Source organism: Lagenorhynchus albirostris, chromosome 8 (assembly GCF_949774975.1).
Source record: "Lagenorhynchus albirostris chromosome 8, mLagAlb1.1, whole genome shotgun sequence".
NCBI lineage: Eukaryota > Metazoa > Chordata > Mammalia > Artiodactyla > Delphinidae > Lagenorhynchus > Lagenorhynchus albirostris.
This window is the reverse complement of record NC_083102.1, coordinates 13,847,711-13,874,409: the sequence shown is the minus strand read 5'-3', so window position 1 is coordinate 13,874,409 and position 26,699 is coordinate 13,847,711. Positions and strand designations below refer to the sequence as shown.

At 44.7% G+C, this 26,699-nt stretch overlaps 1 protein-coding gene across 2 annotated transcripts in view; it reads left to right on the top strand.

Moving 5' to 3' along the window:
• TBXAS1 (thromboxane A synthase 1) overlaps positions 1 to 26,699 on the top strand; it is a 150,679-nt gene that overhangs the window by 42,225 nt on the left and 81,755 nt on the right. The window contains exons 4-5 of one of the 2 annotated variants that reach the window (XM_060156551.1): positions 25,140 to 25,235; positions 26,621 to 26,675. In XM_060156551.1, coding sequence (XP_060012534.1) covers positions 25,140 to 25,235; positions 26,621 to 26,675 — 151 coding nt within the window. Of the gene's footprint in view, positions 1 to 25,139; positions 25,237 to 26,620; positions 26,676 to 26,699 lie in introns of those variants that run through there. The other variant, XM_060156550.1, reaches the window with a different exon arrangement.

Here is a 26,699-nt window from a genome sequence, read left to right as displayed (position 1 = left end):
CGGAAGATGTGTTCTTACTGTAGATCTTGGCAACCTCCGCACATGATTATTTTCTTTCCTTATTCAGTGGAGAACTTCCACCTTTTCACGGAAAGAAAACACTTTATAGCTTCTCTTTGGCATATCCAAATTGTCAGCATCATTACTCTTGTACCGTAGGGCTGTTATTAAGTAAAATAAGGGCTACTTTAACACAAGCCCTGAGATACCACGACAGTCGATCTGGAAACTGATTTGGCTCCTAAGTGACAAATGGGTGGGCTATGCTGGACAAAGGGATGATTCACATCCTCGGAGAGTGGAGTTTTATCACACTGCTGAGAACATTTTAACACTTATGAAGTGTTTATTTCTGGAATTTTCCACTTAATGTTTTTGGACCACAGTTGACCACAGGTAACTGAAACCAGGGAAAGCAAAACTGCAGGTAAGGGGGGGACTAATGTACCCCTGGCAACATATTATGAAGAAAGAAAGGCTTTACTGCTTTAGATAACCTTCAATTAATGATTACTTGTTAACTCCTTCAGTCTGAGATTGAGCCCCAAACTGGATTTATATTCCTTCCCAAACCCTAAAAGAATAGTATCAACATAATCATCATACATTTGGGATTGAGTGTAAACAGGATAGAGATTATGTTCCCTCCAATTCGTGACTGACTTTGTAAGCCAGTGGATGACAAGCGTTTATTGTGCTGTTACCGTGAATTACTTAGAAATACATACACAGCAGCCTAAGTTCAGCTTACGTGCAACTCCTAAAGGCTCCTATCCAAAGCCCCTTTTCCCCTTATCTCATCTCTGCTGTAAGTGGTAGCTCTGCAGTTATTCTTTTATTTAGCCTCATCCCCATTTCTTTTTGCCTCCCGCATCGCTTTCATCTTGATTTCTAGTAGACCCTCAGTTCCGTCTTGTTGAATTTGACTTCCATGCTTCCTGGTATCCATCACCCATGCCCCTCCATTTGATTCCTGTATCCATCCCTTCATCAAGCCAGATTTGTTGAATAATCTTATAAACTCCCATTAGAACATCAGGTTGTAAGTAGATAAACATACACATTGCACATAATTCATAAAGTACAAAGACACAGAAAAAAAGTAAAATGGACTCCCACCTCGGACCCTCAGCCAGTTCTCCCCAGAAGCAAACTCTGTTATCAATTTCTGAATACTCAAATGAATAATATATGATAGATGTAGTTCTCCACCTTGCTTTGTTCATTAATGATATTGGGGAAACTGTTCCGTTTCAACACACTCATTCTTATTAAATGCTGTTCTATTTTTTTAAAGATTCCACTGTATGGATGTATGCTAATTTTAAAAAGAAGTTGTCAGTTGATGAATGCTTTTTGCTTTTATAAACAATACAGCAGTGAATATTCTTGTGTATACATCATTACTATCTTGTGTAAGGATGTCTGTAGGATAAATTCCTCGAAATGGAATTATCAGGTCAAAGATTATCTACATTTTTATTTTGGTAAATATAGCTAAACTGCTCTCACTAGGGAGCAATTTACACTCCCATAAACCAGTTGCATATGAAGGCAACTGGTTTCCTCACACATTGAAAATGTGTGGTCACAATTTTAAATCTTTACCATTTGATGGTAGTTTTAACTAGCATTTCTCTAATTATGAGAAAGTTTGAGCATCTTTTCATAGGTTTAAAATTTCTGAAGAATCCTTTGCCACTTTTCTATTGGGTTATTGATCTTTTCCTAATTTATTTGTAGAAGCTCTTTATTTATGAAAGAAAATAGCTCTTCACGAGGGGTCTGGGTCACTGGAAATCTTCTGCTTCTTCATTTAGCGGCTGATGGGAGTGTTCAGTTTGTGAAAATTCATGATCGGTACACTTTTCAATAATGTATATGATTCTTTTCTGTATATAAGTGTATTATACTTTAATAAAATGGGTTTTTAAAAGACTTGCAATGTTACCAACCTGCTTCAGTCAATATACAGTAATAATTCACCGTTAAAAAAAATAGCCCTTTATGTTTAATATATGTTGCAAACATTCTCTCCTTTTTATCACGTCTTTGACTTTGTTTATTGTGTATCTCTTCCAATCAGAAAACATTTGTTTTTGTATTGTTGAATTTAACCTATTTTAATGGTGTCTACATTTTGTATCTTACCCAGTAAGGCTTTCTCCACTAAGGATATATATTTTTAAACTTCCATTTTTTTCTAGTATTTTTTATTTCATTTAAAAATTTAGATATTTGATCCACCAGGTATTTATTTGAGGGTAAGGATGGAAGTAGGGATCCACCCTCATTGTTTCCAGATGGTGGCGTTCCTTCTGGAAATGCATCCTTTCCCAATTGATTTAAAATGTCATTTTTATCATTTACTGGTTCCTATATGTATTTCTGACTTCTCTGCTCCATTCTTCTGCTTGATCATAGGCTAGTGTCACGCTGAATACTCTTGTTTGGTACCTACAGCACCTTCTTATACCTAGCAGCAACAGAGTATTCTAAGAACATCTTTGTAAGTATCAGAATCTAAAGCAGTCTATCTCCCAGGGTACCTTAGGTCTCTGCACTTAAAAAAAAAAAATCAATTTAGCAAATATAAAGAAGATTTTAGCATAAAGGACCCGGCACTTAGACCCAAAGTTCACGCCCACAGGAGGTAGATGTGTCTCATATGCCTCCAACTTGGAGGTTCCTAGCACCATGTTTTATTTAACTACCCAGCACGTATGAACTAATAACACCTTGTCACCAGGCAATGAGGAAGCTGAGGACTTTGGGATACATACGGAAAAACATGTGGCATCAGTAAAGATAACAGTAGGATCGTTCAGACATTTTTTTTAGGCTCATTTAAGATTCCATTCCAGGAGGAGAGCGTGTGCTCCGGAACTGACTAAGGTGTGAAAACTTCTCACGTAAGCGCGCTTCACCATCGTGCTTGTGTACTATTTAGATGAGGTTGAAGAGCCACATAGAGATGGTTTACTTTAATGCAGTCAAGTGTCTCTGTCATCAACACGTGGGAGGTTTGCTGGCCTACTTCCATAGATCCAGAACTCTGGGAACTGAAAGGCCCCTAAGGACTCAGCCTGTTGCACCCTATGTCACGTGACTGCTCTTTGCTTTAGAAGACACTGAGGCATCTGAATATGCTGGACTTGAAAATGAGGGAGAGGACGGGTTGGGGGGAACTATGGCCGATTTGTTGGAAAAAATACAAGTATTCAGACTCACACTGGGCAGCTGGTATGGGGAGGTGGTTCTCGTTTTTAAACTGGACTGAGCTCCATAGAATCATAGATGTTGAAGAAAGGCAGAAATCTTAGGTTGAAGTGAAGCCACAGTTGCAAAATTGCCTCCCAGACAATGCGCAGAAGTCAAACTTTTAAGTTTCTGCTAATAGGGAGTGCACGCCTCAGAATAAGACTCACTTACTGAGTGACCTAAAAATGAGGCTCCGTTTTCAGAGGAATTGATGAAAATGAAAACACACCATGATCACTGAGAAAACACAGTACCCTTGAAACTGTGGAATGAGGTACAGAAATCCTAAATTATCCTCACATTTCTGGCCATAACGCTAGACTGGGGGCAATATTGGGGTCCCCTAGCTTGGTAAAAGCGGAATCTTTTATGAGTGTTGAAAGCAAAGCTTAGGATCACTGGCTTCAAGTCATTTGAGTCTGAAACCAAAATGAATATGACACCTGATGGTCCCTATGTCATAATTATTGAGAATCATTTCAGTGAGTTAAATATCAATAGTCTCACTGGTCAATATAGATCAATCACTAACACTCAGCCCTTTAGGCTACATTTTTAAGTGAGTGTTTATGAAAGCATTACTGTACTTTAGGGGGCACCTTATTTTATAAGAGCAAATACCCTGACAAAATGGGCTGATTTGTTTTCTAGGAGGCCATTGAGAATAGGATGAAAGTCGCCAGCAGGAATATATTTGACTGTTATCACCGATCCAAATGCGTAGCCCAACAGGTAGAATTATCGAAAGAACAATTGTCCTCAGACACCTAGGCGATTTAGACCAAAAAGAGTAAGAAGAATTCTATTAGAGCCCCAGTTTTCTCAAATGAAATTTTAATAGACTCATTACTACAAAGCTTCCTTCTTCCTTATGGTTTAAGGCTTCTTCCTTGTCTTCATCCAAAGACCCTTCTGAAGAGTACCCATTTTTCTGGCCTTCTGACCTCCTCCTTTACCCCTTATTTCACACCACTTTCTTGCCCCCCATCTTCACTCTACCTGCAGGTGACGGTTGCTGCATATTTTAGTGACTACTGCTGTCCAAGTTTTTATGACCCACTCTCTTAAAGACCAAGAGCCTATATTTAATTCCTCTTGTTGGGGTAGAATAACGTCAAATAGAGCATGCCAACTTACAATAGAAACTGGGGTTTAAACTTCAGCTCCGACTCTCTTTCTATCTACCACCTGTTAGCTTAATGGATTTGGGCCAGTCAATTCCCCTCTTGGAACGTCAGTTTTCTCAGATATAAAACGAGGCGCCTTGAACTAGATCAGTGACTTTGTTTAATTATAAGCCTCAGTAAATAATATATTTTACATTATGATCCTGTACACACACACCTGAAATAAAAGTTTTACTAAATATCTTTTACTATAAAAGATCCACTTGGATCTATTCTATTCTCCTACTCTGTTCTATTCTACTCTATTTCATGAAAAAACAAAACAAATACAAGCTGGTCACGACCCACAAAATTGGTTTCATAACCACTAGTGAGTCAAGGTGAGCAATTTGAAAAGCAAAGGTCTAGATGATATCTGACATCCTTTCCAGTTCAAAACTAGGTGACTCAACTCCAAAAGTCTACATTAGAAAAATTTTATAAGCCCCTGGTTTTGCTCCAGTGTGGTTTAAGATTCTGAGAAACTTCTGACAAAAGAGATTTTGTCAGCTGCAGTAGAATCTAAGATGAAACACTATTCCTCCAGGGATGGGGTTCTTGCACTATGTGGACCTGGGCAGAGACCTTGCTGCTCGATAGTCATTCCTTCTTCTTTAAAATCATAAGTTGAAGCATTACCAGAATCTTACAAGCTAAAAACCTTATCAAAACATATTAGTTGACAATATAAAACATCTCTCCCTAAGATTTCTGCATTGATTGTAAATGTCTAAGTAAGTAATTATGTGGATGCCCTATCTTAGCTAGGTGTGCCCAGTGGATGGCTTAGTTCCAAGAGGTGGGGCGGCAGGAGGGAATGGCTTAGGGACCGGAAATCGCCCCATTCCCTGGGATGTCTGGGCATGGAAACCCGACCAGGCTGTGTGTGCTGACAGAGCAGGTTCCCGCTGATGAGCAAAGCACAGCATTCAAAGGGGAAGAAATTGACAACTCCCCATTCTAGTAATCACTGGACGGTCCAGGAGAAAATTGCCCACAGAGAAGGTGTTGGCTGGATGGTGGTCAGGAGTCCACTAAAGCAGGAATCAAGAAGGCCTGTCGGGCTTCCCTGGTGGCGCAGTGGTTGACAGTCCACCTGCTGATGCGGGGGACGCGGGTTCGTGCCTTGGTCTGGGAGGATCCCGCGTGCCGCGGAGCGGCTGGGCCCGTGAGCCATGGCCGCTGAGCCTGCGCGTCCGGAGCCTGTGCTCCGCAATGGGAGAGGCCCGCGTACCGCAAAAAAAAAAAAAAAAAAAAAAAAAAAGAAGGCCTGTCAGTGGACATTAGGGCACAACTAGGGGGTGATCTGGGCCCTGAGAAGAGAGTCTGGCAGGAGAACAAGCGGGGCCTCAGTGGGAGGAGCCTGGGGAAAAAGTCATGTGCAGATACCCAGTCCTAAGAGTGAGAGCATGATGTGGGGCCCAGGACTCAGAAACCAGCCCCAATCCCTGTTATCAGCTGGGGACAAAAGGTCCATCCTGGCTGGGACAGAACGAGGCCGAGGATGCTAGGGACTGGTCCACCTCTAGGGGCAGCTGGACTGGGGGTGGGGGATGAGCACCCAGCTGGGAAGGCAGCCACAGATCTTCAGTTTTGCATTCCTTGACGTGTGTTTCCAAAATCCACCAGTATATCAGGTTCAAAGTGGAAGGGGGTTCATGCTCCATCAGGGACAATCAAATCTGGTATCAACAACCTCTTTATCCCCCCAAATGACAGCCCTGCACAGATGTGTTCCCAAACAATAGAACATCTCAAATTTCAATTGCGTAAAAGCTGTTTCTAGTTAATATTTTCGAATAATGAATTTCATATTTAATTGTATTGTACCTGCAACAGATCCAAGTTGTTCAACCCAGAATGCAAAATAGAGTTATGTAACATAGTCATGAATCACTGTGGCATTTGCCAAGGCGTTCTCCCATCTGGAAGTAGGTCCAGAGAACAAATGGCACTACGCATATATCTTCTGTCAAGAACTCTTTTGCATAGATAATCTCCAAAATTGCACACATTTACCCAATTCTTATGGCTCTTAACCCTAATTAACTGAGAATGCAAATAGCTTTCCCATTCTATTCAAAAAGATGAATGACGAACCATCTTTGATTTCGTAATTAAAAAAAAATTTTTGCTAAATTCAAAGAAGCAACAAATTCCCAATTCCCATGAAGCTTAAAGTTCCTCTTTGATCACTATTTTGTGAGCAGAAAAACTTTTCCCAAACAAATTCTCAGAACCCTTGAATTATTAAAAAAGTTTTAAATTGTGTTCCTCACATAGGGCAAAAGGCGACAGCAATACATGTCTAAACTAAATCACTTTAGATACACAGTGTAAACTTTTAAACACAAAAAAAGTCATACACCATCACACAAACATTTGAAATTCTACTAAAGTGTGAGTAATCAAAGTTTATCTTTAAAATGGAACATGTTCTCCGTTCTTCCTCAGGACCCTTAAATCTTTCAGAGTTTGGGTTGTTTACTATGCTTTCCAATTCTTCCTGGTCAGTCTTATGTGTAACATTTCTGCAGCTGTGCACATGCAGTAATTCCCAGCAAGGCACTGCCAAGTTTTATGATGCCTACATACCTGGGGCAGATCATAGAAATCTAACTACTCAAATAAGTGCCTTGGGGGCTTCCCTGGTGGCGCAGTGGTTGGGGATCCGCCTGCCGATGCAGGGGACACGGGTTCGAGCCCTGGTCCAGGAGGATCCTACATGTCGTGGAGCATCTAGGCTCGTGCGCCACAACTACTGAGCCTGCGCTCTAGAGCCCGTGAGCCACAACTACTGAGCCCGCGGGCCACAACTACTGAAGCCCGCATGCCTGGAGCCCGTGCTCCGCAACGGGAGAGGCCACCGCAATGAGAGGCCCGAGCACCATAGTGGGGAGTGGCCCCCACTCGCTGCGGCTGGAGAAAGCCCATGTGCAGCAACAAAGACCCAACGCAGCCAAAAATAAATAAGATAAAATAAATTAAAAAAAATAAGTGCCTTGATTATTTTTCACATCTCAAGACCATGCCCCTAACAATCTCTCCCCCATCTCGCCCACAAGCTGCAAGAATTTTGCAACCCACTATATCAACTTTTCCATTCTGGGTGAGGCTCTCAGTTTATTGGCCTGTTTTAAAAGGCTTGACTCTCTGACATATTCCCCAGGCTCCCCGCATTAACCACTAAGGAGGCACTGTTAGCAGATGATTCTATTTTTGCCTCTGCTTAAAGCAGAACTTACTAACCTTTGCCCTGAGTGCACGGCTGGTGGATGGCCTGTCCCCGCATGGTAGGTGGACGTGGGAAGTGTGGTCTGTTGTGGTACAACACCCACTGGCACCTACTGATGCTACTCAGACTACGGGGGAAGTGGGCATCCAGGTATTAATCGAAACTACTGCCCTTCACAACTGGACCCCCGGGGGAAGGGAATCCAAGCCCTCCCTAGTTTGTCCCCCTCTATCTTCTCCATTGCTAACATAGTACCTGGGGCATATGACCCACCAGAGAGGCAGTTCTTCAGTGGACTTTCCATTTGCCTTTGAAAGTTGTCTGTAACTCTTCAGGTTCTCCTCTCCATCTCACTGCCAGACCACAGGGCGTTTCTTATGATGGACACGGCCCCTGGATCCTTCCGAAAGACTCCAGCCCGAAGATTCTTAACTGATTCCCCCAAATCTTAGACTTCTCTGCTAGAGTTTGGGTTCTCCAGACCACCGCATGAGCAAGAAGCCTCAGCTCTTTATCCTCCTTAGGCTGGGGGCCCGCTGTAATGCTTTATCTCCAACCCTGAACGGATGCTTAGAATCCTGAGTTCCTCCCTCCTCCAGTCCATACTTGTTAACGAGCACCAGGCTTCAGGGCCTGAGCGCTCACAACTGACACCCACAGAATAAAGATTTCATCTCAGCAATCGGAATGGGGCTTCGTGCTTCTACAACATGGTCAGCAAGAGGCACTCTGTGACCCACGGCCGTGGGATGGATGGGTCCTCTGCTTCCTAGCCACCTCCAGATGTTGAGGATGGCATGAAGAACTTTTGGCTGGAGGACTTTGTTTTCTTGTGTTAAAGTACAAACGACATAACATTGCTCATCCTAGACATTTTTCAACGTATAGTTCAGTGGCATGGAGTACGTTCACATCGTCGTGCAACCATGACCAACATTCAGCTCCAGAGCTCTTTTCATCTTGAAAAATGGAAACTCTATACCCATTAAACAATAACTCCCCATTCCCCCCTTCCCCTAGCCCCGGGCAACTACCATTCTACTTTCCGTCTCTGTGAATTTGACTAGTCTAGGTACCTCATATTGGTGGAATTGTACAGTATTTGCCCATTTGCGACTGGCTCATTTCACTCGGCATGATGTCCTCAGGGCTCATCCATGGAGCATGAATCAGAATTTTCTTCCCTTCTAGGGTTGTATAATATTCTATTGTACGTATATACCACATTTTGTTTGTCCATTAATCTGTCGATGGACACTTGGGTTGCTTCCACCTTTTGGCTACTGTGAACAACGCTGCTATGAACACCAGTGTACAAATCTCTCTTCAATACCTCCCTTTCCGTTTTTTTTTTTTTTTTAGATCTGTTGAATATATCCAGAAGTGGAATTGCTGGATCATATGTTAATTCAATGTTTAATTGTTTGAGGAACTGCCATACCGTTTTCTGTAGCAACTGCATTTGGAGTTGCAATGCTTTATTGTTCCTTTTGACAGTGACTGAGTGGCCATTACTTCTTGCCTTCAAACCTCACAAGTGAACTCTAGAAGAAATATAAACTTCTCCCTGTGCTCCGGAACCTAACTGGTCAGTGTGAGTGACACGTTTCTGATCAGAATGCAAGGCCCCCGTGATCTGGCCCCAACTTCCTGTTGACTACAAGCCAGTGAGCACATTCTTTACCAGACTAGCCCTGTTATCAACAAATGCTCGTACTGCACCATAAATTCAGTTCGTTTTAATAAATTCCCAGTAGTCCTTACCCAGAGCCCTTTCTCGCCTTATCTCACTCCTCTCTGCCAGGCCCTTTACAATTTATGTGTTTGCTTTTCGATTCTGCTTTCAGCCCCCTCCAAGTTTCCTCTTTCCCACCAGGTCACTGTGGCCTTTGTGTCTCATATAAATTTAGCCTTCTCTGTCTGGGACTCTTTCTTGTTCACTGGGCCCACACTTCTCTCCCTGGCACCAGCCCTTCAATCTCCGGGCTTCCTACCTAAAGTAACTTGTCAAGATCATGTCCTTGTCATTTGTGGCTTGTGAGTTTTCCCTCTCTGTGTTTCTTTCACTCAGTCTTTTCACCGTTTTCAAGGCCTGTGTTCCAGCTTTGTGGCCCTTTGCTGGAGGAGACATACTGAATCCCCCCGGTCCCCCCAGGACACAGCATGTGCTCTCACTGAGAGGCTAGCTAATTCCATGCTATCCAGGTAAAGGAGAGCTGGCAGGTGGCCCGTGGACCCAGGCACATAGGCTTGACAAAAAGTTTAGAAATTTTGGCTGAGATATTGAAAGGGAGACTATAGAGGCTGACGATATGCTAGGAAAGTGTGAGGACAACCTCTCTGCAGTGGCAGGAGAGGAGATGGACCTAAGGAATGGTGCTAAGGAAGTGGGTTATTGTGCAGATGCACAGAATAGAGAAGGGCAAGGCGAGGGGTGAAGGGGGAGGATGGAATCTATAAAAGACGAACAAACAACCACTCTAACAGCCCAGGTGAGTGATGACAGTGATTTGGATCATCAGAAACAGAAGGAAAAGAGAGGGAGACTTTTATAAAGGAAACGTGCTGTACAGCAGAATTGAACTACTCACTGATGATAAGGATAAAGACGACTAGTCAACGTTAGTCACTGAGGTTGGCTTTGAATTCTAGAGACAAAACGGTCATTCCCACCATCATGAGGAGATGGAACATGGCAGAGGGAGAGACAGCTCCATCCTTGCCACCATAAGTTGTAGCTACAACTGCGACATTGGGTCCAAGTTGGCTTGGGAACAAAGCACTCGAAGGATTACCTGGCCACACTGGGAAGGAGTGGGGAGGGGGTGAGTCCCAGCCCACGCTTGGAATCTGGAATCTTCTGCCTCTCATCCTTCAGTGGCATTTCCCACAGTGTGTTCTTTGGACCATTTCCATTGAGAATAATAATTGTTACGTGGAAATAAAGTGAGGAGTTCCCCTTGGCCAATTGCTGGAAACACTGGGCTAGTCAAAGGAACACAGGTCTCTTTATTGCAGGACTTCTCAGAACTGTTCACATAATAATGTGCATGGAAAATCTCCAAGTGAGAAATTTAGTATGTAGTGTGTTTATTTGACCACAGACTTTTTTTTTTTTTTTTTTCCTTGCTGGAATATCTCTTGGGACTAGACTAGAATATGGAGAACGGGCATTGAGAGAAAACACTGATCTAATAAGCGGTAGCATTTTACTCCTAAAGAATTCCACATTGAAAACAGGCATCGATAAGAAGAGTTTACGTCACCATTGTAAATGATCAGTGTTGCCACCAGTAATTATTAATCACCTCCCTTTCAAGGTTGTGTGGGTGTATGTGTGTTTATTCTGTGGAGCTGTGGAGAACTGGGGACACACTGCCACATGTTCTGCGTGTTTATTGATTCCCTTTTAGCCCCACACCTTTTCCTCTCCCCTTCTATCCCCAGAAGACAACCATTCCATTGTTCCATTGTGCTTAATGTGTATTTTTTTGGTGCAAATTCTTGCAAACTGGGTAATATGGTCTCATATATGTTTTCTTTAGCTTACACCAATGGTAGTGTCACATAGCTCGTTCTATCCTTTAGTTTTTTTCACTTAGTGCTATGCTTTGAATCTCCATCACGATGCTGTGCTCCCATGGAGTCTGTTGCCTCTGGCTACCGCCTATCACTGCAGCAATTCTCCACCCGGCTTACCCACCCGGTTTCCCGGGGGGGGACACCCAGTGGCGTCCAGCAAACAACGCCGCAGTGGACATCCTTTTCTGGGCCCTTTCTGGCCCTGTGCGTGCTGTGTGTCCTGCTTTTATGACGGTAAGAGAGAGATATCTTTGTTCCCTGGGGCCACTTACGTAGTAAATTATTACTCCATAGCAGGTTTCCAGTGCTCTGTCTGGGTCTTGTCCTTTCACTACCATCCCAACAACCTTTCGAGTTTACCTGGGCTGACTGCATGAGCTTCAGTTTATATAGAAACATCAGTGCCTTTAAGACGAGAATGACACGTGATCAGTAAGAGGCGAGCACGGGGCTATGTGGGTTCTCCTTGTTAATCCAAAGCCTTTTTCTGTCCCACTGTCCCTTATTGTTGTTCCTTGGACACTCCCCGAACTCCTGCTTTTGGACTCCAGCCCTAACAACACGTCACGTACTGTCTACTGTACTGCTGTCCTGCTAGAGCACAAACTCCATGAGGACAGGTACTCTGTCTCTTATTTGCTGGGATATTCCCAGAGCCTAGAACAGAGTCTGACACGCAAAAAGTGCTCAGGAACTATCTGCTGAATAACCAAAGGAATCTCCTCTGAGCACAAGCCTTTCAGAACAAATTTGTCCCCAAGAAAACCTCAAACAGGAAGGTCTAGTTATGTTGCTGATTTTGGTCATTTGTATTATTTCTCTGGGACATAACGAAAGGACTTGGGGGAAGTCTCTTGTCCTAAAATCAAGGCTTTGGGTAGAAGAGTCTGTAATCTCTCCCCATCAGTGACCTACGCTCCATCAATCCAGGAGTTAGCCCATAACAGTACAAAATTGACTTACTACCATGTCAGGCCATCTTGGCTATACAGGGTAAGGTGAAGGGCAGGCTCTTATGACGCACTGGCTGGGCCGCACTCACTCAGACCATTGGTATCCCTCCCCAGGGGCCACCCTCTCCTCTAGCCTAACTCTTAGGGGTCTGCCTAGGGTGCCAGAAAGAGCACTGGATTCGGAGGCAGAGCTGGGTCTGGTCTGAGCTCAGCTCTTCCCAGCTGTGGGACTAGAACGAGTGACTTAACCACCATCTTCGCCTTTAAAAATACCTGAGCGCCTGCCTACCTCCCAGGTCTCATGTGAGACTAAAGGAACTATCAGTGCTCTCCATGAGCACAGCCCGCCCAGGGAGCAGGGATCCTGGCCATGATGCCTCAGCCCACCAGGGCGGGCTCTGAAAGGCCCTCTTGCAGCCACCTGCCATCCCGGGGCAGAGCTCACAGCAGTAGCCCGTCCCTAGCCAGCTCTGGGGTGAACTTCCCCAGTTCCTGTATGTGGGTACTCAGAAAAATTGGGGAGGCATTTCTCTGGCCTTTCATGCCTCCTCCTGGCTGTGGGGCTACTCTAGGCAGATGGCCTGTGTCCAGGCACTGCCCACCCAGGCATCTCACCTCTTTGGATCTCTATTTTCCTAGCTATGAAATGGGGGCATTGGGCTAGAATGATCATCTTGAAGCTTCCTTCTATTTCTAAAATACTATGATCTGTGCTTTAATTATCCCCCCGCCTCTTGTTTCTCTCCAACTGCGTCTAAAATTCTTTGGCCATTAAATTCTCCATTCTCGAGAGTTCCACATCTGGGCTTTCTAATTATACCTAGCCCAGGACAGCACATTCCTCTGACGGCCTGGGGTTCCTGGTCACAGTGTCTTTTCAGAACTGATTCTAGCTTTTGCCAAGCCCCTCAGTTCATACTGAGTCCACATATCATTGGGGGAGGGGAGATTTTGCTACGTACTCTCACACAAATATATGTCCTGCACATATTCTATGTGATAGGACACACACACGCACACGCACACGTATACACACACACAGAGCTCTCTCTGATGCCTGAGAAGCTACATGCCTGGGCATAACCGTGTGGGCACAAATATTCTGGGACAGCCAAATGACTATTTTAATGTTTCTCTGTCCCTGCAGTGCCATCTGACTATTTATTTAGTAGCTTGATGCTGTTTGCATGAACAATTTTGCCTTATAGGCAAAGTTCTTCATGTTTATGATTCTTGCTGTGAAAAAAATTGCTTGCCTAACATCTGTTCTGAATTTGTGTTTTCTTTCTTTTTATTTATCTGTTCCCTATTGAATTCCATTTGCGCCAAGGACAGTAACTTGAACTGGAATCGTCAGTGTCCTTCAGGATTTCTATACACTTCAATACATCTCTTAATTACTCTTTTTTTATTGTTATGAGATATACATATATATCCATAGTCATGCAGGCAGATTGGTTTGTAGCTTACCTCTGCCTGTCCCCCTCTGGGGAATAAGTTTTATTAACTGAATAAATTAAATGGGCAGGTATATCCAATAGAGTAGAGAAGTTTATCATTATAGGTTCGTCTCAGATAATTTTCCCCCTTGCTGCCCAGTTCCCTCGTTTAGCCATAGCTCTGTTTGGGAGAGAGCTTGCCTGGAGCTTGAGGTGGCCATGGCAGGGCTAGAAGGGCCCTTCGTCTTGTGGATGAAAAAGCTCCTCCAGGCCGGCTTATGTGAACTCAGACCCAAGTCCTCATTAATCCCCTGTTCTCACTACTTAGAAACCCACCCAGGGACCAAGCAAGCACACCCCCAGCAGTAGCCTAGAAGGTCCTTAAAGAAGAGCGCTGAGACCTATTTCCTACCCAACACCTCAGAAGTCCACCAGGTGTAGAGACTGTGACCCCGAGACTCAAGGGACTTGCCCCAAGTCACCCAGTTCTAACTCCAAATGCAAAGCTCGTTCTACCATCAGGTCCCCACTCCTCCTGGGAGGGCTGTGCACTCCTCCCCCTCTTTATGACCTCTCCCACACTCACGTCAGTCTGTGTCTATGTCTTCCAATGGCACAAAGACAGACGAGACGGTTCCCCCACATCTGGGAGAACTCACTGCGGGCCTCACACCAGACATCGTCCACTCAACAGCTATTTTGACCTCCGCTGTGTGTATAACACTGAGCTGATGGTGGTGGGAGATACCGCCCCTCCCTTTCCCCAAAAGTATCACTCATGTCTCTTTTCCTGAAGAAATCTGGCATCTAATCTAGAAGAAAAACACAGACCTGGTCCACGTTGCACAAGAATGCCAGGTAACGAGTGACTATGCCATGTCGAGCAGACAACCTGAAGCCACAAATTGGGCAGAATCATGGGCCAGTGAAGGCAGAGAAGCCTTCCAGGAGGAGGAAGTAGTCAAGCACAGACTTGAATAACGGGGAGATGAAGAGGAAGAGAGAAGAACGGTCTACCCAGTAAGAACAGTTGGAGAAGGACTTTGGGGTGGGAATGGTGGGAGGCGGGGAAGTTGACAGCTGGAAATGGAGACACAGATGGATCGACCGGTTGCCGTTAGGTGACCCTGGAGGGAAGCTGGAGGCTCTCTGCCGACCACAGTCTCTGCGGGAGTGGGATCTGAGTAGCACAACTCGGCCCACCACGTCATGGAAACTTTGGTTCAAATGAGATCTTTGGCAGAGCCCTTGGGTTGCAATGGGGGCCCAGCTCCCAACGGTGACTCCATGCATAGGCAGACCTAAGACAGCCACCAAGGTAGGCGCCCAGGTGAAGAAGCCAGTAGGGCAGACATGCAGGTGATGCCCCTGTCAGTTGGTAGAAGAGAAGGAGAGAGAGTGGCCCACACGTTTCAGAAGGGACAGAGACCAGTGACTTTGGGAATGCAAGATAAAGATGAGCAAAGAGACACAAGGTTCAAGTCTGGCTTCAGATCTGCCAGTGGCAGGAATTGGGAAACCAGGAGGACAAGAAGTGATTTCTCAGAACTAGAAAGGCAGTCACAGAATCATCTTCCCATTTACTCATTGGTACGAGGCACTCTGCCAGCTTCTTGGGGATGAAAGGAAAAATAAGACAGTGCTTTGTCCTCAAAGAACTCACAGAGTAGTAAGGAGCCTGTTAAGAAATAAAACACTGAGATGCAAATCAATAGAGGAATGGACAAGGTACTATGGGAACTGCGGGAAGCAAAGGGTCTGAGAAGAGTCCGCAGAAGAAGGGACAGGTGACCCGACTGTCAGAAAGGTTTTCCAGACAAGATGGAGACCAGGACTTCAAATGGAACCATAGAGAAATAGTGCAAGTGTGGGGAACCACAAATAACTGTTTCACAGCAACACTGTATGGCTGTAGTTCCCAAACTGTGCACTAAGGCCCCCAAAGGTGCCATAGGGAATTCACAGGGGCTTCCTGGGATATCACGGGGAACACAGCGACATCTGTTGGTCATGGTGAGAACTACTTTCAATGTATGCGCATTCTTTTTTCAAATGTCTACTACGTTGTTACAACATGAATATTTATTAAGTTGTTTGGGCATAACTGCTTAAAAATGAGACTGTTGGGTACTTCTTTGGGCCTTGCAGGGGGCATGAAAAGTTACTGAGTCACTAAGGGTACCATGAATTGAGACGGTTTGGAAACCTTGGTGGAAGAGGAGTGGGACAGGGAGAGAGGTTCTGCAGAGCTCCTTGTTACAGTCAAGAAGTTGGACTTTTTTCTTTTTTTTGGTACGCGGGCCTCTCGCTGTTGCAGTAGGAGTTAACCTGGCAAGATAAAAAGAAGGAGGGCTGTTCCAGGGAGGCAGGGGAACAGCATGTGCCAAGGCCCCCATGGATGGGGGAGGTGATGGAGAGTTTCAGTAAATCAGGTTGGTCATCAGTACCGGCTTTGGGGTGGTGGGAAATAGGGAGGGATGAGGCCAAAAAGCAAGGCGGGGGCTGGGTTGTGAAGGACGTTGCAGTGATACAACGTGCTAAAGACTCCCAGAGGCCTTGATGGAGACAAACCACTGAAGGGTGTGAAGTAAGAAGTGATGCAATCAGACTCGCATTTTGCAAAGCCCTCTGTAACTGAGTCAGGGCCCACGTGTAGACAAGCAGCAGGTCAGGAAAACCAGCCAGAGTGATGGAGGCATAAATCTGAGAAAGTCCATCCAGGAAGTGAAGGACCAGAGACTCCACCAGTATCTGAGGGCAGGAAAAGGGAGCCGACCAGGCCCCGGGTACCGCAGAGAGGCGAAGGGCTGACTCAGTCCATCAGGCTCTGCAGGGCTCTGTGAGGTCAGGGTCAGTCCCCAGGCATGAGCGCCCTGAGGCTTCCCTGGGCAGGAAATGCACACCCATGACTGTCACTGGCTCCTCCAGAAAAGTGTCCCTGGCAGCTTGAATGGGCTCCGCCTCTTGTCTAACTCAAGACTGCCTTGGTCTAATGACAGATCAGGTGGCTAATGAGAAAGGGCAGTGTGCTCCACCGAGCCGGGCAGGGACAGACCCGCAGGACTGCGGGGACCGTGCTCTCTCCGCAGCACTGAGTGCCGCCCAGCCGAGGGCCCGCTCCTGTGAAAGCCAGACGCCCGGCGCTCCCAGCACTGAACGCCTGCTTAGCTCCCTCTGAATGTTTTGGAGGTTGAGAGTCTCTGACGCTCACCACGTGATCTCCAGCAGTCAACGCTCACCCTTCCCCGCTGAGCTGCCCACCACTTCTGTGTCTACAGTCCAAGCCAGAGGTCAGGCTTAAGGGCAGGACAGCAGTTACCCTATTAGCATCCTCCACCTGCTGGGACACAGCCCTGTCACCGAGGCAAGGATTCATCAGTTGCTCGCTGGGTAGCAGCTGTCAAAGTTGCTAGAGACCCTCATCAATCCTTCAGCCCCTACCTGGAAAGCAGAAGTCTCTGGAAGCACATTCAGATTGCTTCTGCTAAAGCGAGGGAAAGGAGCGGCATGTCACCCGGTCTCCTAGGGGCACTTCTCACCCAGCTTCTTCATCCCCTACAAAGTGGCACCAGCCGGGTGCAGCCCCCCTCCCCGGGAACAGGGGCCTTCACTCCTCACGGGGAGGTTATCATGACCTCATGACCGGCATTTGCCTAAAACCCTACTGTGGACAGTGCATTCTCATGTTTCTCATCTGACCCTCATAACAGCCTCTTTCGTCAAGGAAATTGGCTCAGGAAGGTTGTGGTTCGCCCAAGGTGACACAGCTGTTAAATCACAGGGCAGGGCCTTGAACCCAAGTCCTAGCAGCTGCACCACTGCCAACACCCACCTCGACTCCTGAAAGACTCAGTGGGGCCGATCCAATGACAAAAGTCCTTTTTCTTTCCTTTTCTTATCACAAAAGCACTCATTGTAAACACTGGAACATTAAAGAGATGCACAACATGAAAAGTAGAAGTCCGCCACGATTTCCTGATCCAGATACATGCACAGTTAGCTAATATATCTTACTCTAGAGTTCTTCCAGAGAGCTCGCCTGAGCCTATTGCCTGACACAGAGTATGTGCTCAATAAACACTTGTTGAATGAACTGTCAGATAGGCTATTATTTATTTCCACAACTGTATGTACTGTTTCACAATGTGCTTTTCCATTCAGCTGTGTGACTTGGACATCCTTTCGTGCTGGTGCCTATAGGTACCTCCTGATCCCCAGCCTTTAGAACTCGGCCACCCCTGATGGGGGCAGGCCTTCCGGAACAGGGCCAGGCAGCGCACAGACTAAGGGCAGCAGTGCACCAACCTCGAGTCCCAGAAGGCAGCTGTGAACTAGTTTGGTCAAACTGACTGGCCAGTTTAAAAAAAAAAAAAAGAAAACGGCTAATTAAACAAGTCAAACAAGTGTTGTTTTTGTCTGCACAATACTTTACTGATTTGCCTAAATCTTCTCTTCCACCAGGTGCTTCAGAGTTGAGTAAGGACATGCTTATGTACCTACATAAGTATCAATGCATAACTGGCTAAGAACTTTTTGCCCCCCAAAGTGACTATACATACATTTAAATTAGCGGGAAGCAAGAAGTTACCTTCACGATTGGGCTGGGGTTATTTAAACCAGAAGCTGCTCTGGATTTCCACCTTTAAAAGACACAGTCTGCGCAGCTGGAAGCCTGGCTGCTTGCACACCTCCTCAGCACTGGGGCTGTTCCACTGAGGCTGGCCCGGGGAAGCGTGTCTCTGGTGCAGATGGGTGGCAAGGTCGCGGCCAGGGGCCCAAGCTTTGGCAGCCGTCAGACTGGGATCAAATTCCTGTCTTGGGCAACTTCTTAATGTCTCTAATTCTCAGCTTCTTATTCTGATAAGTGGGTATGATAACTACCCCGTCCATTTTCTATGAGGATTAAATGAGATCCTACAGGCCAGGACACTTAGAACAAGGCCTGGTAGGTAGTAAGCACTCAATAAACACTAACGATCGTAGTTTCCCCAAAGGTTCTGAGAAGGGTCCTCAAGCCATTCAAATACTTCACTGATACAGGATGTTCTTTCACGCCCTATAGAGAGTAGACTTAAAATTCAAAGACCATAATTCAATGTCCTTTTTAATTCATAAGAATTAGAGGATTTAAAGATAGAGCAAACTGCGGAGATTGCCTAGGTCTACTCCCATATTTCAGAGGCGAGGAAGCTGAAACGCAGGGCATTTCCAGAGTCTGCCGACGACGGTTGTCTGACTGAGTACCAGAGCTGGATGATCCTGGATCCTGACTCCCAGGCCCTAGCCCATGTGCCTTTGCAGTATCCCAACCCACCTCAGGAGGCAGTAAGACGCGGCCATACATTCACACCAGTGTATGAAACTGAGATCAGACCCTCGTGGGGAAGTAACGTTTTGAGAGGCAGAATGGCATAGGTATTCCAGAAGGTTGAGAAGGAAAAGGGGCACCGTATTAGTTAGGACTTCTGCATTACAAATGATAGAAACTCAGCTCAAACGAACTTAAAAGCACAAGCTAACTTAAGCTTGGAGGATGCAAGGAAGACTACAGGAAGCAGACCTTGACCTGGAATTTGTACGTCCTTGACATTCTCCATGTTTGTCTTAAATTTTTGCTTGTCCCTGTTAGAGCTTTCTGCAGGCAGTTCTCACCATGTGGTAAAAGATGGCCACCAACAGCTCTGGATTCATATATTCCCAGTTTAGCATCTCCAGGAGAAAAAACAGAGCTTTCCTCATGTAGTTTCCATGTATATACATCCAATGAAGGATTCTGACTGGCCCTGACCCAGTCATGTGTGTCCACCCTGTGGACCAGTCACCGTTGCCAAGGAGATGAGATACCATGATCGGCCATGCCTGGATGTTGAGTCCATCCTTGTGACCAGAGGGACAGGGTGCTATCATCGACAGCTCCTCCAGCACTGCATGGAATGGGAGAGGGTGCTTCTTCAAGGAGGGCTGGGCAGACAAAAACAGTGGAGCCGTCCAGGCACCCAAAAGGAAAAACAAACTTCATTTACATGTTTCTCTGTTCAAGATCTTTCCAGGAGCTCCTCAAATTGCAGAAGAGTATTTGTGTAAATATAAATTCACAAGATGACACAATTTACATGTAAAATGGGGCCAGTTTTCTCACGAGGTTCATAAACCAGCTCTGAAGCAATTCTAAAGAAATTGTGACAAAATTGTTTTTAGCATTAGCAATATTACTAGAAAAAAACACAAAGACTCCCAAGGTGCCTACTTGGAAGGACAACTTTCATTTGAATGTAGAAGTATTATTTTGTTCTTTTTGAAAAACAAAAAAAATTTTCTTGGTAATAACTAAATCAATACAAATATATTACCAAAGTATGTGTGCATCCCAATGTAAATGTTTCCTTTTAGATCTAAGAATTTAAGGAAATGAGAATGGGTGTGAATTTGAGTTAAATATAAAGCAGGGTTTTTTAACATGGGGTTTGTGGGTCCCCCAGTCTGGTTACTGTCAATCAATCAGAATCTCCTGGAGAGCTTATTAAATTTAGAGGGGACTCGGTCCCACCCCAGAGATTCTGGTCAGGTAGGTCTGGCTAGGTCCAGACATCATTATTTTCTGAATGCTTGGCAGGTGTTTTTGATCAGTCACTGAGGCTGAAAACAACTGCCCTAGGACAGTGTTTCTTGAAATGTGGGAGTAGTCATCTTGCATCAGAATCTGGAGAGCCTGTTAAAATGCAGACTCCTAGGCCCCTCCCAGGCCTACTATATCTGATCCAGTGAGGAGCAGAGCTGTGACTCTATAGTTTAGTAAGCTCCCAGGTGACTTTTATACATTTTAAATTTGGGGGGCTTCCCTGGTGGTCCAGTGGTAAAGAATATGCTTTACAATGCAGGGGACGCGGGTTGGATCCCTGGTCAGGGAACTAAGATCCCACGTGCTGCAGGGCAACTAAGCCTGTGGGCCACAACTACTGAGCCCGCGCACCTCAACGAGAGAGCCCGCGTGCCACAAACTACAGAGCCCCGTGCCCTGGAGCCTGTGTGCCACAACTAGAGAAGACCCACACACCACAATTAGAGAAGACCCACACGCCACAACTAGAGAGAAGCCCGTGCGCTACAATGAAAGATACTGTGTGCTGCAACTAAGACCCGACGCAGCCAAAAATAAATAAATAATAAATCAATCTTAAAAAATAACCATTTAAATATTTTGAGATAATTATAGATTTACAGGAAGTTGCAAAGAAAGTACAAAGAGATCCTGTGTACCATTTACCCAGTTGCCCCCAATGGTTACCTCTTGCATAACTATAGTACATTATCGAAACCAGGAAATTGACATTGGTACAAACCATAATACCTATTCAGATTTTATCAGATTTACATGCACTTGTGTATGTGTGTGTCTGTGTGTGTGTGTCGAGTTCTATGCAGTTTTATCACGTGTAGGTTTGTGTAACCGCTACTGCACAGCTAAGATACAAAACTGTTCCATCGCCACAAGGCTCTCTAGTTTTACCTTTTATAGCCACACCACCCCATCACACACCACACACACACACACACACACACACACACCCCTATCCTTTGGAACCTACTAATGTCTTCCCAATCTCTATAATTTTGTTATTTCAAAAATGTTATATAAATGAAATCATATAATATGCAACCTTTCTAGACTGGCTTTTTTCACACACAATTCCCTTGAGATCTATCCAAATCATTGCATGCTTCAATAGCTTGAGTTTTTTTTAATTGCTACATAGTATTCCACTGTATAGATGTATCACAGTTTGTTTTACCATCACCAGCTGAAGAACATTTGAGCTGTTTTCAGTTTTTGTTTATTACTAATAAAGGTGCTATGAATGTTCATGTGCATGTTTTATGAGAACAGAAGTTTTCATTCCTCTAGGACAAATGCCCAAGAGCACTATCGCTGGGTCATATGGTAAATACGTGTTTAGTTTTATAAGCAACTGTGAAACCATTTTCCAGAGTGACTGCAATGTTTTATGTTCGTGTCAGCAATGTATGAATGATTCAGTTTCTCCACATGCTCATTAGCATTTAATGCTATTTTTAAAAAGTTTTAGCCATTTTGAGAGATGTATAGTGAGATCTCACTGTGGTTTTAATTTGCATTTCTTTAATGGCCGAATGATGTTGAACATCTTTTCATGTGCTTACTTGGCATCCATGTATCCTTTTCAGTGAAATGTTTGTTCATGTCTTTTGCTCATTTTTTAACTGGATTTTTTGTTTTTTAACTGTCGAGTTTTGAAAGTTCTTCATATATTCTAGCTGTGAGTCCTTTGTCAGATGTATGGTTAGCAAATATTTTATTCCAATCTGTTGACTGTCTTTTCATCTTCTTAGCAGGTTTCAAAGACTTTTTTTTTTTTTTTTTTGCGGTACGCGGGCCTCTCACTGTCGTGGCCTCTCCCGTTGCGGAGTACAGGCTCCGGACGCGCAGGCTCAGCGGCCATGGCTCACGGGCCTAGCTGCTCCGCGGCATGTGGGATCTTCCCGGACCGGGGCACGAACCCGTGTCCCCTGCATCGGCAGGCAGACTCTCAACCACTGTGCCACCAGGGAAGCCCCAAAGAGCCTTTTTTTATGACATCCAATTTATTGATTTATGTCTCTTATGGATTGCACTTTTGGTGTCAAGTCTAAAAACTGTTTGCCTAGTCCTAGATCCCAAAGATTTTCTCCTAATTTTTCTAAAAGTTTTGTTTTACATTTAAGTTCGTGATCCATTTTGAGTTGATTTTTTATATAAGGTGTGAGGTTCATTTTTGGCCAATGTATTGGCCAAATTTTTAAAAAATTCTATCATGACTTATTCCAAAACATCTTTTTGTATATCACTTTTTATAGCATAATTTTCTTAGTGGTTACATAAATGTACATGCTTAATTTATCACTATCTACTGGTATCAATGCTTTACCACTCTGAGTAATGTGAGGAAAACTTATTTTCATTTTGATCCCTTTATCCTCTTAGTTTTAAAATATAATTATCTTGGGCTTCCCTGGTGGCGCAGTGGTTGAGAGTCCGCCTGCCGATGCAGGGGACACGGGTTCGTGCCCCGGTCCGGGAAGATCCCACATGCCGCGGAGCGGCTGGGCCCGTGAGCCATGGCCGCTGAGCCTGCGCGTCCGGAGCCTGGGCTCCACAACGGGAGAGGCCACAACAGTGAGAGGCCCGCGTACCGCAAAAAAAAAAAAAAAAAAAAAAAAAAAATATATATATATATATATATATAATTATCTTAAGTATTTTCTCTAAATATATTGTACACCATATCAGATGGTGTTATAATTTTTGCTTCAATCATCAAATTTAAGAAACATAATTGTTTACCCACTCCATTGTTCTTTCCTTTCCTTTCTGAAGTTCCAAGATTTCTTCTGTTATCATTTTCCTTCTATTTGGAGAACTTCCTTTAGCCATTCTTTTTGGTTTGGGCGGGGGGCGGGGTTTGTTGTTTTCTTTTTGGCTGCATTGGGTCTTCGTTGCTGCGCGCGGGCTTTCTCTAGTTGCGGCGAGCGCGGGCTACTCTTCGTTGTGGTGTGTGGGCTTCTCATGGCGGTGGCTTCTCTCGTTGCGGAGCACGGGTCTAAGTGCGCAGGCTTCAGTAGTTGCGGCGCGTGGGCTCAATAGTTGTGGTGTGCAGGCTTAGTTGCTCTGCAGCATGTGAGATCTTCCCGGACCGGGCAGCAAACCTGTGTCCCCTGCATTGGCAGGCAGATTCTTAACCACTGCACCATCAGAGAAGTCCCCTTTAGCCACTCTCGAAGGGTAAGTCTGTTTGTGACAAATTATCTTAGTTTTCCTTCATCTGAAAATATTGTTATTTTCTCACCTTTCCTGAAGGATATTTTCACCAGATGTAGAACTTGTGGTGGACGGTTTTCTTCTTTCAGCATTTGAAAAATGTGTCAATTCCTTCTGGCCTCCATGGTTTCTGAGGAGAAACCTGCTCTCCTTTCATTGGTGTTCCCTGTAAATAATACGTTATTTTTTCTCTGGCTGCTTTCAAGATTTTTTCTATTTTTTAGTTTTCAGAAGTGTAGTTATGATGTGTCTTGGCATGAATTTCTCTGGGTTCCTCCTACTGGGGTTCACTCAGCTTCTTGAATCTGTACGTTTTTGCCTTTTGCCAAGTTGGAGACATTTTCAGCCATTCTTTCTTCAAACCCAGGTGACATTTTAAGTTTGAGAAGCATTGCTCTAGAGTGGGCTTCAAGGGTCCAAGAACCCCTCAAATTTTATCTGAAAATGCTGTGAATGTCCATTTTTCTTAGGAGAATGTCCACAGCTTTCACTAGATTCTCGAAAAATTCCATGACACGCCCCATAAAGTTTACAAAAGCACTGGTTTATGGCCTTATTGGGTTATTTTTGGTCTTCTTGGCTAAAACCAATTTTTCAAAACTAGTTAGTATTCTTCCTCCTACCACATCTGTTGCATTCCTGTGTCCCAGAGGTTTCTCTAACCGTTTTGGGAAATATGATCCCTCAGATGAATATTTCTGAGTGCCCGACACGTGCCAGACAAATACTTCCCCCTGGTTAGTGAGAAGGGGAAGAGTTAAAACATTAAAGGCACTTTTAGCTCATGAGAAGTTTTAAGTACCTAAGAAATCAAAGTAAACTTTGCTCCTTTCATGTCGTGTGACTTTGTTCCTTACTGGTCTGAGCTGGATGTGCCAGTGATCACATTACATCCTGAAAATATAATTCCATATACAGTACTAAAAACGTGGCATTATGCAGTGGGCCCACTTGTCATCACTCTCGTTTGCTTTATACACTTGGTAGCCAAGCACACGTAGTTCCTCCAAGCAGTCTTGTCCCTGGAAAACTGCACAACGGATGCGTCTGCCTGGTACACCCTCGCTCACCTTCGCCACCCACCTTCCTGCAGTAACTCTCGCTCATCTCTCAGAACTCACTTTAGGAAGCACCACCTCTAGGAAGACTTCATTCTCTCTTCTCCAGGGCTTGAGTTGGGTGTGTCTCCGATATCACCCATGCTTGCCAGATGTCACAGTATATGGTGATTACCTGTCACTGCCACCAGACTGTGAGACCCTTGGAGGCTGTGACCGGGTCCGCACGCTTTTGTGCCCCAGCACTTTTGAGCCCCAGCACTTTAACAAACATAACACGTCCTTAAGCGCAGCTTCCTGTGGGAATTCACCACCACCACTGACTGGCGAAGCCTCTCCTCCATTTCTTCATTCGTGTCATAAGTATCTCTTGAGCTTCTTCACAGGTAGGTGTAGCAGGATTCCATAGATGTTTGTGGAATGAAAGTTGGTGTTAGATCATCACAGCTCTGCTCTTCCTCAAGCTCAGCCATGCATTTCCTCATCTTCTCCACACCTTTACCTCCTATTTATCTTTTATCCTTCATTCTAAGCCACTGTGAATTCTTTTTGGAAAGGAGAAGAGGGCAGATAAATACAACACATTTTAAAGTAATTTTCTTATTCCTCCCAGGTACTATCTTGGTCGTCAGATGTTTATCGTTACCTCTGACCCGGACATGATCAAGCAGATATTGGTTGAGAAGTTCAGTAACTTCACCAACAGAATGGTATGGAATTTTCTTTCTTCGTATGGATGGATGGGGAATCATTCTAAGATGCAAGGACCGCACATCACATCTCACAGGGATGTGATTGGGCCTTTTGTAGGGTTTAGATCAGTTCAACTCAAAACTGTGCTCCCCAGTGAATTTGAGTTTTCAAAAGGGATGTATAGGACGCTACAAAAGAATGGCATTTACATTTAAGAGACGCTTCAAGAAAGCTAAACCTCAAGAGGAGTTGAGGCTAATAAAATTCTAAAACCGGGAGGGTTTTGAAAGCTGTGTTCAAAGCTGGAGGAATCCAGAGGGTCAAGTGACCTCAGTCAAGTGACCGAGGAAGACCGAGCAAGGTTAATAAACATCGGAGGGAATGCAAGATATCAAGCTTCCCGCGCGTACATCCTTCCCAGAGAGTATAAACATCTTAAGGCTGGAAAAAGAAGACAAGTAACATTACAAGGGAAATTCATCCCCAAGTAACAAGTCTCTAACCCACTAAAGGATGTACATATTCCATCTTTTTTTGAAAGCACATATCCTGCTTTTTATCTTTGATGAGAAATCCCAAAGAATTGAAGAGGTGACAAAATGGCAAAGCTCAGTGCTGTCCATATTTTCCAAAAATGAGGAGATGAGAATTCTAGGAGAGATGATCAATAACGTTCATGTTGATTTTTGGAAAAAGTCTAAAGGGAGTTGATAAATAGTTGCTTGTGAGAATTCAGAGAATCACTATGAGCCAACCTTTTTTTTTTTTTTTTTGGCAAATTAAACTCATCTTCCATTCTTATAGGAGTAGTAAGCAATGTAGGCACTCTTTTGTTGGTTATTTGACAAACTTCTGCACACTTGCCATATATACCAGGCACTGTCTAGGTAATGATTAGAAAGAGATAGAAAACTCAGTCTCGTCCTTGAGGAGCTTATAGTCTAATGACAGAGGCAGAGAGGAAAGAGACCAGTACAATACGGTACGGTGAGCATGGAAAACACTGCACCCTCCAGGATGGGAACCAGGAAAGGCTTATTAGACGTAAGGTGACTGGGACTGAGTCCTAAAGAAATTAGCAGTAGCCCCCTAGCTTTCTGTACTGGTTGAGCTGTCCAGAGTGGGTTTTTTTTTTTCCCTCATTAAATTTCACAGGAACTTATGAGACTGGTACAATTATCATCTCTATCTTACTGACAAAGATACTAAGACTCAGGTTAAGTGACAACCCTGGTCACATGACTCACAGGAGGAAGATTAATAGGGTTTAGGTGCCATCTCCCAACTCAAGTCCAGGGCTCTTTCTACTGTCACTATTGTAATAGCTGCCTAGGTGACATCTCTGGACTATCAAGGTTTCATTGAGTAATTGTTACTCGCCCAAAGCACACTCATCTTCCGGCCCCAGAGCACCATGCACACTTCCAGGCACCACGTGGCCACTAGAAGGAGGTGATCTGGGAGGGGGTGATCGCCTGGC